This window comes from Cannabis sativa, chromosome 8 (assembly GCF_029168945.1).
Source record: "Cannabis sativa cultivar Pink pepper isolate KNU-18-1 chromosome 8, ASM2916894v1, whole genome shotgun sequence".
In the NCBI taxonomy this organism is placed as follows: domain Eukaryota; kingdom Viridiplantae; phylum Streptophyta; class Magnoliopsida; order Rosales; family Cannabaceae; genus Cannabis; species Cannabis sativa.
Genome location: NC_083608.1, coordinates 44,189,981 through 44,204,669, shown reverse-complemented (window position 1 = coordinate 44,204,669; position 14,689 = coordinate 44,189,981). Strand labels below are relative to the sequence as shown.

At 35.0% G+C, this 14,689-nt stretch overlaps 2 protein-coding genes across 3 annotated transcripts; both read left to right on the top strand.

Moving 5' to 3' along the window:
- Positions 1-723: 723 nt before the first annotated feature.
- On the top strand, positions 724-1,678 carry LOC115700768 (uncharacterized). Its single transcript, XM_030628409.2, has 3 exons — positions 724-849; positions 924-1,012; positions 1,176-1,678. The coding sequence occupies exons 1-3, from the start codon at positions 826-828 to the stop codon at positions 1,324-1,326; spliced, it is 264 nt and encodes an 87-aa protein (XP_030484269.2). The 5' UTR covers positions 724-825; the 3' UTR covers positions 1,327-1,678.
- Positions 1,679-4,831: 3,153 nt separating this feature from the next.
- LOC115698682 (PI-PLC X domain-containing protein At5g67130) lies at positions 4,832-14,114 on the top strand. Of its 2 annotated transcripts, XR_009684186.1 has the most exons (9): positions 4,832-5,249; positions 5,373-5,495; positions 12,063-12,200; positions 12,328-12,426; positions 12,512-12,815; positions 12,898-13,121; positions 13,226-13,312; positions 13,630-13,742; positions 13,777-14,114. XR_009684186.1 is itself a non-coding variant. In XM_030625817.2 (8 exons), exons 1-8 carry the CDS (start codon positions 5,157-5,159, stop codon positions 13,660-13,662), a joined length of 1,101 nt encoding a protein of 366 aa, XP_030481677.2. In that variant the 5' UTR covers positions 4,833-5,156; the 3' UTR covers positions 13,663-14,114. The 2 variants fall into 2 exon arrangements, 1 of the variants encoding a protein (XP_030481677.2); XM_030625817.2 differs by having other exon boundaries at positions 4,833-5,249; positions 13,630-14,114.
- The last annotated feature ends 575 nt before the right edge of the window (positions 14,115-14,689 follow it).

Below are 14,689 nucleotides of genomic sequence, written 5' to 3'. Positions count from 1 at the left end.
TGCTTTTTCATCAGTTTTATTTGAATCAGATCAATTGAATTAATAGTTGTATTTTTCTCGTTTTGGTTTCATTTTGGTTGTTTTGCAGTTTTGAAACGAGCGCGTATTTTTCATCTTCATGGTTCGCTCTGTACAGCTGAAGACTTAGTGCATGTGGTATTTTTGTAAATATTTGTATGTGGACTGTATAAATGTTTAATGGGCCGGCCCAAAGTATTTTTGTAATTTTTTTTCCTTTTTTGTATTTTTTTGTTTTTTTCCCAAAAAAAAAATATATATATATTACATACTTATCCAAATTTGAATCTTTTATTAAGTTTATACTATACATTTTTAAGTATGTATAGATTTTTTTTTTTACAAATTCAAACTATGCATTAATTGACCAAGACAACAAAACTTACACGATATGCTTAAACTTTTTTGGTTTTTACAACAAAGTCGGATTAGAAACAACAACATTTTGTATAGTTTAAAAAGAAAAAAAAGTCAAATCCTAAAGAGTCAAGTCATTCTTTACGTACTGTACAGAAGTCACAAGTACCAAAGAACATTCCAAATCAAAAAAGGCAAGGCCATTGGGCAATGGGTGAGAAAACAAGTGGCTAAGCCCCTGGTTTCATATTTTTATTAGTCAATTGCTAAACGCATGCAGCCCACTGTAATTCAATTTACAGGTCGTTATTATTCTAATACGTTAGCTCCTTATATTATCTATATATACATAATATGCAAAGAATTTCAGTGTAACGGTTTATAAGATATATATAAACATAGACAAAATTAAGGTTTAAAATAATATATACTTTGCTGCTGTTGTTGATCATGGGGCGTTGGGTTAGACCAGAGGTAACGAATAACCATTTATTTAATTTTATGCTCTCTTTTTTTTCCCCTCTAAATATTGTTTCATTTTACTATAGGTTTATCCATTAATGGCTGCAATGACCTTCGTCACAAGCATGTGCGTATTTCAGCTTACGAGGAATGTGTTTATGAACCCTGATGTCAGGTACATTTTCAATTTATAAATTCAACAGTGATTTCATTAATTTACATCAAGTAATAATAATACAAAATATTATGAGTGCACTTATTCTAAATTTAGTAATGAAAATTTTGATGTGACATATATGATATTGTTACATATATATATAACACGTGTGTATTTTCAGGGTGAATAAAGCTAATAGAAGCATGGGAGTACTGGATAACAAAGACGAAGGAGAGAAATATGCAGAGCATAGTCTGAGGAGGTTCCTTCGAACAAGGCCCCCAGAAGTCATGCCCACCATCAATCACTTCTTCTCCCAAGACAAACACTAATCAATATTGATAATTTTATTACTCTCTCTCAAATTATTAAGAATTTATGTGTTTCAAATACTTTTAGAATATATAAGTTGTTTATAGTTTTGCTAATTCGTTTTTTTTATTAGCTGTTTTCCATGTTGTTCCAGTTTTCTTTCATTAATTATATTTCTGAAATTATGGTAATATTAAAATATGTGTTTTCTATTAAGTTATTTTTAATATTTAATAATATGATGTAAATAAGAAGAGATTAAAATTATGTATATTTCTTCGTATAATATATAGGTAATACAGCCTAAAAATTTTAATGGCGCCAGGCACGATAACATTACCAGGGATTATCTATCCTTTAAGACTGATTACAAATCAAGTATTTCATTTCTTTGTATAGAATATACGTCACATGTAATGTAATATTATTCATTTATTTGCGTTTAAAATTAAAATTGGCCTCATACAGGAAAGAATTGATATTACTGTTTCATTAATATGTAAAGAATTTGGTTGTTCTATGCAAATCACTTTTATTATTATTATTATTATTATTATTATTATTATTATTATTATTATTATTATTATTGTTGTTGTTGTTTTTGTTGTTGTTGTTGTTGTTGTTGCTGTTGTTGTTGTTGTTGTTGTTGTTGTTGTTGTTGTTGTTGTTGTTGTTGTTGTTGTTATTTGTTGTTTTTAAAGTGCACAACATTATATATGCTATAATTTTGTATGCAACTATAACAATTAAGTGAATAGAAAAATATGTATTTAATAATAATTTTGTGGCTCCTTTTTTAAAAAAAAAATCATGACCGTCCATAATTACAATAACATAATTTTTTAATTTTATATGTTTTATAATTATAGTAGAGATCTAATAGTTTTTTTCAATAATTTATATTTTCAAAAATAATATTTAAATAGTTAAATGCAGACTTATTTTTTTATTATTATTATTATTTGTGACCAAAAAACCAAATCATTAGTAACAGTATCACATGAACTGATTTTTTTATAATAATAAAAAATTAGGAAAGTTCAACATATTTAATATGATTTATAAATTACAAAATAGTAATTAAATAAAATTATTAAAATAATAGTATTAATATCATAAAAATAACTTCATCCTACTTGAAAATACAATTATAATAAAATTGATTGTAAAAAAATAATAATTAATTTTCAATTATGATTATAATGTTATTTCATTTACTATTTTTATCAAATATTTTGGTCTAATCTTTTTCATATTTTAATAATAAAATTTATGAACTATATTGATGTTTTAATTATATTTTGACAATAGACAATATAGTGTTTTTTTTTTTTTTTTGAGTGAATTTTGATTAGTTTTCAATTAAGTGATAAATAGTAAATTGTAGGCAAAACATACAAATATAGTATAATTTTATAGGATAAATAAGAATTTGTCCCCAATACTACTACACTTGTTAAATTTGGTCCTCTAAATTTTTGTTCTATTGCCTGAATTTTTGTTCTATTGCAAAAAAAAAAAAAATTTGATTAGAAAGTATTACAATGTAGTGTTATATCTGTTACTTTCTACTAACTTTTTAATGTGGTTGCATGTCACAAATATATTTACATCACGATAATCTATTTAGCTATTTGACTATTGGAAAAATTATATTTTTTTTAATGGAAATTTCATCTTTTATTGAAAAGTTAAACTCTCACATCCGCTACCAAACAAGGTAGCAACTCAGTTGGAATAGACTCCAAACTGAAAGTACAATATAATCTAGCAGCTTTGGCAAAGGTATGAGCCACTACATTAGCTGATCGCTTAACAAAAGACACAACAACATTATGAAAAGAAGCAAGCAAATTTTTACAATCTTGAATGACACTACCAAACAAGGATATCATATGAATTGAACTATGAAGAGCTTGCACCACACATAGGGAATCAGTTTCGATGAAGACTTGGGGCCATTGTCTATCTTTTAACCAACTCAGCACCTCACGGATGCCAATTGCCTCTGCAACAACCACATCAACTTGAGCCGAGGTAAGCTTCAACCTTCCTTCAACCAAAAAACCAACAGAGTTTCGGGCAACCATGCCCAAACCAAAGCTCTTACCATCTTCAAAGATAGCCGCATCCACGTTAACCTTGATGCTATTATCAACCGGGGGTGTCCACTGCTCACAAACATCAGTAGCCATAAGGATTGGCCAAGATGAATCCGAGGATTTCTGAGCAGATTTCCATTAATCAAGGTAGCAAAACGCAAAAGCAACAACATCTTCAAAAACAAAAGGTTTATTATTCCAAACCAGGTTGTTTCTGGCTCCCCAAACGGCCCAACAGATGGCCACCACTCTGCAGTTCACCTCAGCCGTGTTGTTGCAGAAAGTAGCAGCACACCAGTCAAAAAAACTCGCACCAGCATTCACTATGGTGCCGATTCCCACACGGTTCCAGCATTTCTAAACCTCCCGACAAGTGATATCTTAAACGATCAGTTAGTCAAGTTGCCCACTAGCTATGTGGCTAGGCACTCTCGATTTTTATCTGGTTATAGCATTCATGTTTAGAATTTACCGCCTGATCTTTAAGGCCTTTTGTACTTTGAATACTAAATTTTAATGAAGTTGCTATTTTATTTTATTTTTTTTTAAAAAAAAAAAAGAAAAAAAAATTTATACCTTAAATATTGTCTATTGATAGTTGCTAATAAATGTAAATTTGGTCAATGATATTATTACCATAATAATAGTGAATATTCTTATTGATATCAGAAATTATAGGGAAGATTATGATTAATCATATTGCTAATTTTGTGGAATTTTCGGCATTAATTTCCTAGTCTAAATAATGGTAAATACTATTTTAAAACTTGTGTTTTGTAAAAGTTATCAATTTGACCATCTGTTTTGTTAAATGATAAAATGGACCTTATATTTTCTAAAATGGTAAAAATAGGACTCTGAGCTCAATTTTTAACAATTTTATTTTTTTAATATAACCAATTTTAAGACAATTTCTAACACAAACAGATACAGAAAATGTAACCAATTTTATCACAATATCTCTAGATCAGTTTAATATTAAGTTTTGTTTTGACAAAAAATCAATTCAAAGTCCTATTTGTACATTTAGAAAATACAGGACTCACTTTGTCATTTAATAAAATAGAGAGTTCAATTAATAACTTTTACAAAATATATAGTCTAAAATAGTATTTACCGAATATATAAATATACAAGGATTGGGGGCCGTTTACAATAGTTATCATAGGATGTCATCATCTAATTGAGTAATAATTTTTTATGGTAACTAATTATAGTAAGTATATGTTAAAAAAAAATAATACAAAACTTTATAGTGAATAACAATGGTAGAGTATTAGTTAATTAGCAAAAAAACAATGTATTAAATCACATTTGATTATTCCCTTTCTTGATTGCCGATAATAACTATCCAGCTACGTGTTTGTATAATTGTATGAGCAAAATATAAGTACATCACCATATCTGAGCATAGAGTCAATCCTACACTTACCAACTATTCATCTGAAACTTCGTCGTTTGGCTTCTAGTTTTCCCAAACGTCGTCGTTTAAAATTAATTATAATTCGACGAGCCATTTTAATATTTATCCTTGTAATTATTTCCTCTCCTCTTTTTTGGATAGTAATATCCCAATTATCCTATTAATTCATATTCTTTTCTGCTATTCCCTTCCCATATAGAGAGTTTCCTCTTTGTTTTTCTCAGACAAAAATCAAAACCCATACTTGGATTTTCCCGGAAAATCAAAATAATAAACTCGCCATTTTCAAACTCCAAAACCCATTTGAACTTTCAGTTCTCTTTAAATGGGTTTTCAGCCAAGCTTTGTTATGGTCATAGTTGCTCTGTTTTTCATATTCACTGTTGCCTCAGCTTCATGTTCCGATGGGCAGTGCCAGGTAAGATTTATTTATTTATTTCTTTATTTATTTAATCCCATTGCAACAAAATTGAAATCTTTATAATTGAATATAAACAAATGAAACAAAATATAAATATATACATAGTTTTTGTTTTTGTAGTTACTAGATGAATGCTCAAGTGATGGAGACTGTGCTCCTGGATTGTATTGTTTTTCTTGCATCGAAGGATTTTCAGGATTGAGATGTGTGAGATCGAAAATCACAGACCAATTCAAGCTTCTGGTAATTAATTATTAAAAATCTTCTCATATGATATAGCTATAGTTTTGATATTCGATCTCTTTGTGAAAATTCCAGTAGATGCATATGGCTTTCTTTCATAAATGAAAACAAATTTTGAGTTTCTCTTTTTCACATAACAAAGTAGACAGTGACGTATTCACTGCAAAGTGCAAAAACAAACCAAACGTGATGCTCAGTTGTTGGTTATCTATTACTAGACTCAACTATAAAGATGAAAAAACAGTGTGGTGATGGTGTGGAGATCGAATCTTATTGGTTGGGCTATTATGGGCCATGGCCCACAACTCCTATGTAGCTCATTATGGAAAAATGATTGGGCATAGAGCATTTAGGGTGGCTTGTGTGTTATTTTTCAAAAGTTGAATTGGATTTTACTTCACCAAGTTCAAAATTATAGAATCTAAATTTAATTGTGTTCTAAATAAAATGTAAATTATAAATGAAACCACATATTAGGGATTTGTCTAGCATACCGTTGAAATTGAAAGCACTTCTAAAGCTTACTTGAGAGAGTATTTGGATAATTTTTTGCATAGTTTTTTAAAATTACTTTTTGGGTTGTTAAGAGTTAAAAGGCTATTTTAATGGGTAGATGTCCACGTAGATAGACTATCCAAATAGTTACTAGAAAGACTTTTCTTCAGTTATTCTATTTAAAAGTGGAGTAAGTGTAAACCAGAACACGTGTGTAAATTCCATTAGTTAGTTTTTCTGCTTTCTGTTAAGATAGTTGTTCTTGTAATTAGTTTTATAACAGATTCTGTTACACCTTTCTTGCTTTGTAACTCTCCTCAATATAAATAAGATCATAGCTAACCACTTTCTGGTTAAGCTCTTTTGGCTAATTCTCTGTTCTTGTGCTCTGCACTTTGCTCTCTTGCTCTGCAATTTTTCTTTTAGCCTTTGAGCTTCTACATGGTATCAGATGCCCTTGACCGCCGTCGTTAATGGCTTCCCTTGATAATGCCTCTGCTTCCGACATTCAAACCCCTAACCCAACTCCTGCTCCTGCAACTAATACCCCATCACCATGGAATCCTTTTTCTAATTCTCTTTCAGCTTCCCTCACCATTAAACTTGACAGAACCAATTTCCTTGCTTGGAAATCTCAGGTGGTTCCCACTGTAATAGGCCATGAACTTGACGACATCCTCTTTGCTGGTATCCCACCACCACAGAACTTGGTTACAGGAGCACCCAACCCCGCTTACCAGCAATGGAAACGCCGTGATCAACTCCTATTGCCCAATTCACAAGCTCATATTCTGTTTGGAGATCTTTGGAACAGCGATTTTCCAGTCAGTCTCGAGCTCGTTTGTTGCAACTCAAAGGTCAGTTTTCTAACATTCGTAAAGGTTCTTTATCAATCTCTGACTATGTTGATAAAGTGCAGACCATCACCGACTCCCTGGGAATCGCTGGTTCATCTGTTGATGAACAAGATGTTATTTTACAACTCCTTAATGGCCTCGGACCTGATTATGACTCCGTTGTTTCTGGGATTACCTCAAGAAGTGACCAATTATGTCTCGAGGAGGTTCAAGCTCTCCTTCTTGCTCACGAAAGTCGACTCGAGCATCATCATTCCATTTCTGATCTTACCATCAAAATGCAAGCTAATCTTGCGTACAACAATTCAAGATCTGGTTCTGGTTCTTCCCGTCCTTACCAACCACCTGGTCGTGGTTCTCTTAGTGATTCCCCAAATCGTATGCAAGGCAGAGGTCGTGGTTCTTTCCCTCCCTCTCGCCTTATCTGTCAAGTTTGTCTCAAATCTGGGCATACGGCAGCTGTATGCCACTACAGATTCGACAAGAATTGGGTCACCCCGAAGCCTCCAGTCTCCACACATCGTGCTTTTCTTGTTGAACATGACTCAGAAGCTGACTCTCTCCCCTCATCCACCACTATACTGCCTGATTTTGGTGATGATTCCATCTGGTTTGCTGATACGGGAGCAACTGATCATGTTACATCCACTCTCACAAACATGGATTCGGCTATTCCATATTCTGGCCAAGACACTCTAGCTATTGGAGATGGTAAGAGACTTCTAATTTCTCACATTGGTTCAGCATCTTTACCATCATCTAATAATTGTCCTTTAAACTTACAGTCTGTTATTCAAGTACCATCTATTACTAAAAATCTTGTGAGTGTCTCTAAACTAACTGCAGACAACAATGTTTTTCTTGAATTTCACAAACATTGGTGCTTTGTAAAGGACAAGGATACTGGCCAGGTTCTACTTCGAGGGAAGGTTAGAGATGGGCTTTACATGCTTGGAGATGAGTCTGCTTCACAACCCAAACAAGCCTTACTGTGTGAACTTTTTTCACTTTCCAATTCTTCCAATTTCAATTCTGATGTAACCAACTCATGTACTTCAGATGATATTAATAATAAGACTCCTCCTTCTCCTTATATGTCTAGCAATCCATCTATATTCCATACTGCAGTTAGTAAAAATATTAACACATGGCATTGTAAACTTGGTCATCCTAATGACCAAGTCTTGACCAAGCTATTACAACATCTTCCCCATACTGGCACTCTAAAAGATCTTCATTTTTGTAATGCTTGTCAACAAGGCAAAAGCCACTCCCTTCCCTTTCCATTATCAAATACCCGTGCCACTCAACCCCTTGCTTTAATACATACTGATTTGTGGGGGCCCTCTCATGCTCTTTCCAAAGATGGTTACAAGTATTATGTCCATGTTTTGGATGATTATAGCAGGTACACGTGGATATTTCCTCTAACTCTCAAAGGACAAGCCTTTGAAGTTTTTATTAAATGGAAAGCTTTAGTTGAAAAACAGTTCAATCTACCAATCAAAGCTGTTCAGGCAGACTGGGGTGGTGAGTATAGGCCATTCAAAAGGTTTTTACTTGATCAAGGGATTCACTTTCAAAGTCCATGTCCTCATACTCATGAGCAGAATGGCCGTGCTGAGAGGAAGCATCGTCATATTAATGAAACTGGTCTTACCCTATTGGCAAATGCAGGTCTTGACTTGTCATATTGGTGGCATGCCTTTAGTGCAACTGTTTTCACTATTAATCGCCTCCCCACAAGAGTTCTGGACTTTGTCACTCCTTATGAAACTCTATTTCATAGCAAGCCTGATTACAACATTCTCAAGCCATTTGGGTGTGCTTGCTTTCCACACCTCAGGCCCTACAACAAGCATAAGCTTAACTTCAGAACTCAACAATGTGTTTTCCTTGGGTATTCTTCTCATCATAAAGGGTACCTATGTGAAACTACTGAAGGAAGGATTTATATTGCTAGAAATGTGGTGTTTAATGAGGATTTTTATCCTCACAAAGCTGCCTCTGCCTCCACATCAGCAGCAACTTCGCAGGTATTATCACCTAATCCCACACCTTTTACTTGCAATTCATCCTTTTATCCTTCAGTTAGTACATTTGCTAACTCTACTTTTCATACTGGTACCACTGCTGCACCTGAGGACATCCATACTGGGTCTGTACCTGCTGTGTCGAGGTTTGCCAATGCTGAAAATCAGGATATACCTGCTGGTTCATTAACTGGTTTGTCCCATTCTGATGCTCATAGACAGCAGCATGTTATTTCACCTACTCCTGGTACTATTGCTGCATCACACAACATTATACATCCGAGTGATACTTGTCTACCACACATTGACACACATGCTACTACTACACCATTACCCGAAATAACAACATGTGCTGTCCCTTTCACTGAGCCAAACCAGCCAGCTGTTCACACATCAAATTCCCCACCCAATAATACATTACCCGAAACACTACCATGTGTTGTCCCTGTCACAACACCAAATCAGCCACCTGTCCAAACATTAGCCTCTCCACCCACCAATCCATTACCCAACATATCACAAGGTGTTGTTCCTGTCACTGAGCCAAACCAGTCCACTATCTCGACATCACTTTCTCCACTACACCAAACATTAACTCCTACTAATACATCTCCATCACTCCCTTCTCTCCTTACTGAAAATCCCAAAACCAGAGTTCATCCCATGACTACCAGGTCTCAAAATGGCATTCACAAACCTAAAGCATACTTAGCCACTAAACACCCTCTCCCCGAGTCATTACTCCCTACAGAACCTAAGTCTTTGAAAGCTGCCCTTCAACATCCTCACTGGTTTGCCTCAATGAATGTTGAGTTCACTGCCTTAAAGAAACAAGGGACATGGACTCTAGTTCCTTATGAACCCCATATGAATGTTATTACTAACAAATGGGTTCATCGGGTTAAACTCAACAGGGATGGCTCATTAGATCGATACAAATCTCGTTTGGTTGCCAAGGGATTTCTCCAAACTCCTGGCATTGATTATGAGGATACTTTCAGCCCGGTGGTTAAACCTGCAACTGTTCGAATTGTGTTGAGTATTGCAGTCACTCACAATTGGCCAGTCAAACAACTCGATGTGAGTAATGCTTTCCTTAATGGAACACTTCAAGAAACAGTATACATGCAACAACCTCCCGGATTCATTGACAAAGACAAACCTCATCATGTGTGTCTACTACACAAAGCCATTTATGGGCTCAAACAAGCACCAAGAGCATGGAATGACAAGCTTAAACAAACTCTTTATCGTTGGGGTTTTCAAGCTTCCAAATCAGATACGTCTTTGTTCATTAGTGGCTCTCATGATACTCTTGTTTATCTCCTAGTCTATGTGGATGATATTTTAATAACTGGTCCTAACTCTTCTCTTATTGATTCTATTATCACTAATCTCAACTCTGCCTTTTCTCTTAAAGATTTAGGACCTGTGCACTACTTCCTTGGTGTGGAGATATACAGAGATGCCAACTCCATGTATCTAAGTCAAAGCAAGTACATTGCTGACTTATTAACAAAGCTTCACATGGAAGGAGCAAAATCATGTCCCAATCCAGCTAGCTCCTCTACTAAACTAAGCTTACATGATGGAGATCCATTTGGTGATGTTACTCTCTATAGAAGTACTCTTGGGGCTCTACAATATCTTAGCCTTACTCGACCTGATGTGGCCTTTATAATCAACAAGTTGAGTCAATTCATACATGCCCCAACAACCATTCATTGGGAAGCTTGCAAACGGTTACTTCGTTATCTCAAAGGGACTATACCTTATGGGCTCAAACTTCAAGTTTCTAATCATTTCACACTTCATGGTTATAGTGATGCTGATTGGGCTAGTTGTATGGATGATAGAAGATCGACAGGGGGGTATGCAATGTTTCTTGGTGATAACTTGGTGTCTTGGTCTGCCAAGAAACGGCAGGTTGTGGCTCGGTCTAGTACCGAGAGTGAATTTAGAGCCTTGGCTAATGCAGCAGCCGAAATCAAATGGATCACTCACCTTCTCTCTGAACTTCAAGTCCCTCTTTTTCAAGCTCCTGTTCTGTGGGTTGATAACCAGGGTGCAACAGCTTTGGCTGCCAACCCGGTTTTTCATGCTCGATGCAAGCACATAGAGATTGACTTGCACTTTGTTCGTGATCTTATTCTTACAAAGCAGTTAGCAGTTCGGTTTGTTCCTTCCTTGGATCAAACTGCTGATATTCTTACCAAGTCTCTCACTACAGATCGCTACAACTATCTCAAAAGCAAACTTCATATGGCAGTGTCCCCATTCCGTTTGAGGGGGGATGTAAACCAGAACACGTGTGTAAATTCCATTAGTTAGTTTTTCTGCTTTCTGTTAAGATAGTTGTTCTTGTAATTAGTTTTGTAACAGATTCTGTTACACCTTTCTTGCTTTGTAACTCTCCTCAATATAAATAAGATCATAGCTAACCACTTTCTGGTTAAGCTCTTTTGGCTAATTCTCTGTTCTTGTGCTCTGCACTTTGCTCTCTTGCTCTGCAATTTTTCTTTTAGCCTTTGAGCTTCTACAGTAAGAGATGAAGCTTAATTTGATTACTAGCTAACTAATCATAAAAAGACCTTAGTCATATTAGGAGAATGCAAATAAATCAGGAAATTATACAAGTAAACCAAGTGTCAATAAATTAGTTTAGTATTCAGTTATCAATTAAAATAAGTGTTTACTTCAAAAATAAAAAATTAAAATAAGTGATAAAAATTGTTAAAGAGAATAAAGATTGCTCCAAATTCAGTGAATATACATTTTGGTGATCTTTGTAAGAAACCAATAACTTGATAAATTAGTGTATATACGTTTACTTGTTTGGCTACTTTCTAAGTTCTCATTATGATTATTCGTGGTGCACTTTAGGTTTTTTTTTTTAATTATTATTGTAACAAATCTCTTAATGCAAATTAGAATGTATCTTTATATCTAAAGCATTGCTAGTAGGTACCAATAATAACTTATAAGTGATTAATTTTTTTCTATATTATATATTAATTTAAAATAAGCTAGAGCTGATATAAAATTATCCTAATAACAAATAGTAATATGTTTTTTAAATAGTGGTGTTTTTTTTTTTTTTTGGTGAGAGTTTTTTAAATAGTGTTGGGTTAGGATATTTGAGGCCTTAAAATGATTACTAGCTTTTGTGTACATTTGAATAGAACAATTCTCTTCCTTTCAACAAATATGCTTTTTTGACAACCCACAACGCTTACGCAATTGAGAATGAGCCATCTCACACTGGGGTCCCTCGCTTCACTTTTACAAATCAAGAAGATACCATTACTCAGCAGCTAAATGTACGGTAAATATCACACAGTAACAAGTAAAAATATAAGCATTTCATCTCAGCAAAGATAAACTTATTTATCTTCACTCTTCATTTTAGACCCAATTTTAACTTTTATTACAATATCATCCCTACAGAACGGAGTACGAGCCTTAATGCTTGATACCTATGATTTTAGAGGAGATGTTTGGATGTGCCATTCTTTCGGAGGAAAATGCTACGACTACACTGCTTTTGTATGTACAATTATTAAGTTTTTGATAATGATAAATATATGTAAAATCATTTATTTGCATAATATAATAAAAGACTAATGTGTAGGGACCAGCTATAGATACATTGAATGAAATAGAAGCATTCTTGGCAGCCAACCCATCAGAAATTGTGACATTGATCTTAGAAGATTATGTTAAAGCCCCAAAAGGTTTGAGTAATGTGTTCACCCAAGCTGGGCTAATGAAATACTGGTTTCCCTTACAAAACATGCCCAAAAATGGTCAAGACTGGCCACTAGTCAGTGACATGGTGTCTAATAGCCAAAGGCTTATAGTGTTCACTTCAATTCAATCAAAGGAACAAACTGAAGGAATTGCATACCAGTGGAACTACATGGTTGAAAATCAATGTAATCCTCATTGTATACTTAGTTAATTAGATAAAGTATTGAAGCGTAATTTTCTGATTTTATTATGTTTATAATTTCTTAGATGGGGATGGAGGAATGAAAGCAGGAAGTTGTCCCAACAGAGCAGAATCTCCAGCACTTGATGACACGAGTAAACGTTTAGTGTTGGTTAACTATTTTGAGTCAGTTCCCATTAAACAAACCACTTGTAAACACAATTCAGGGGACCTCATTAACATGATTCGTACTTGTTACGGTGCTGCTGGAAACAGATGGGCTAATTTCGTAGCAGTCGATTATTACAAGGTCATACTCTTGAGCACACCACACACTCGTATTCATGTTGATTTTTCTTTTTATCTCTGGTAATTAAATTGTATGTCTTGTTCATTTATTATGTATATGTGCAGAGGAGTGAGGGGGGAGGATCATTTCAGGCTGTAGATACGCTTAATGGGAAGCTCTTATGTGGATGTGATGATGTCCACTCATGCGTGGTAAGTGCTCATAATGATTCTTGTACATGTAGTTGTAATTATATACACATCATATGTATATAATCTTTTGGCAATTTTATACTTGGGCGCTATTTTTGACGTTATTTTCTAAAAAATGGATGGAATGTCTCTTCTCATCACTTCAATACATCATATATATTTGTATGTATAGTACGAAAACAAAATTGCTCCTACTAGTTAGTAGAGACAAAATTAGCGTCACTACTAAATGTCTTATCTATAATTATTAAGTTGTTTTTTAGTTTTTAAGTTAATTAGATCGAATTTCTAAACAAGTTTTTTTTTTTTGGTTGCAGCCAGGATCATCTTCAGCAGCCTGTACTCCCTAGGAGAAATAGTATGCATTAGTTATTGTAATTGGGTGTTAATGGTAAATAACACTCATAATTCATAAATTTATACTCATAAGGTGGGTTCATAATTCATAAATTTATACTCATAAGGTGGGTGGGTATATATTCTTTCAGAGTTAATTTATATACACAGGTGTGTTGACGTCGCTGAATTAAAAAACAGTCAAAATTAAAGCATAGAGAATATGTTGGGTAATGACACGTCTCCTCATAATATTAAAATTATCAATCGGAAGAAATTTATATATGAAGGACGGCTGCATTCTTCTTCATGCCATACAGAACTTATTTGGACCAATTAAAAGAGAAACATTCAAATGTACATATAGGGTTCGTTTGTAACGCTGTATTGTAATGTATTATATTGTGTTAGATTGTATTGTATTAGTATTATTTAATACAATACAATATGTGGTATTGACTTGTATTAATTGATTGTGTAAAGTTATAATATATTTTTAATATACTCAATCTCAACACCAACTACAGGTTTGGGTCTTGAGTCCAGGTCTGGGTCCGGATCCGGGTTTGGGTCCTGCTCTAGGTCTAGGTCCGAGGTCTAGGATTTGGGTCAGGGTCCCGGGTCCGTGTCCTGGGTCTGAGTCTAGGTCCAGGGTTCGTGTCCGGGTTGGGGTCTCGGTCTGGTTCCAGGTTCGGGGTCGGGGTCTGGGTACGGATCGGGGTCCGAGTCCAGGTCCAAGTCCTGGGTCTGTGTCTCGGGTCTGGGTCCAAATTTAGGTCCCGGTTCAGGTCCACGTCTCAGGTTTGGGTTTAGGTCTAGGTCCGGGTCCGGGTCAAAGTTTGGGTTCAAGTACGGGTCCGAGTCCCGGGTTCGGGCCCGAGTTTGGGTCTAGGTCCGGGTGTGGGTCCAGGGTCCGGGGTCTGGGTCCGGGTGCGGGGTGCGGGTCCCAGACTGGGTCTGGGTCTGGGTCTATGTCCGTGTCTAGGTCCCGGGTCCACGTCGAGTTTGGGTTTGATAGGAGTGTTCGCAGTACGGGTGGTG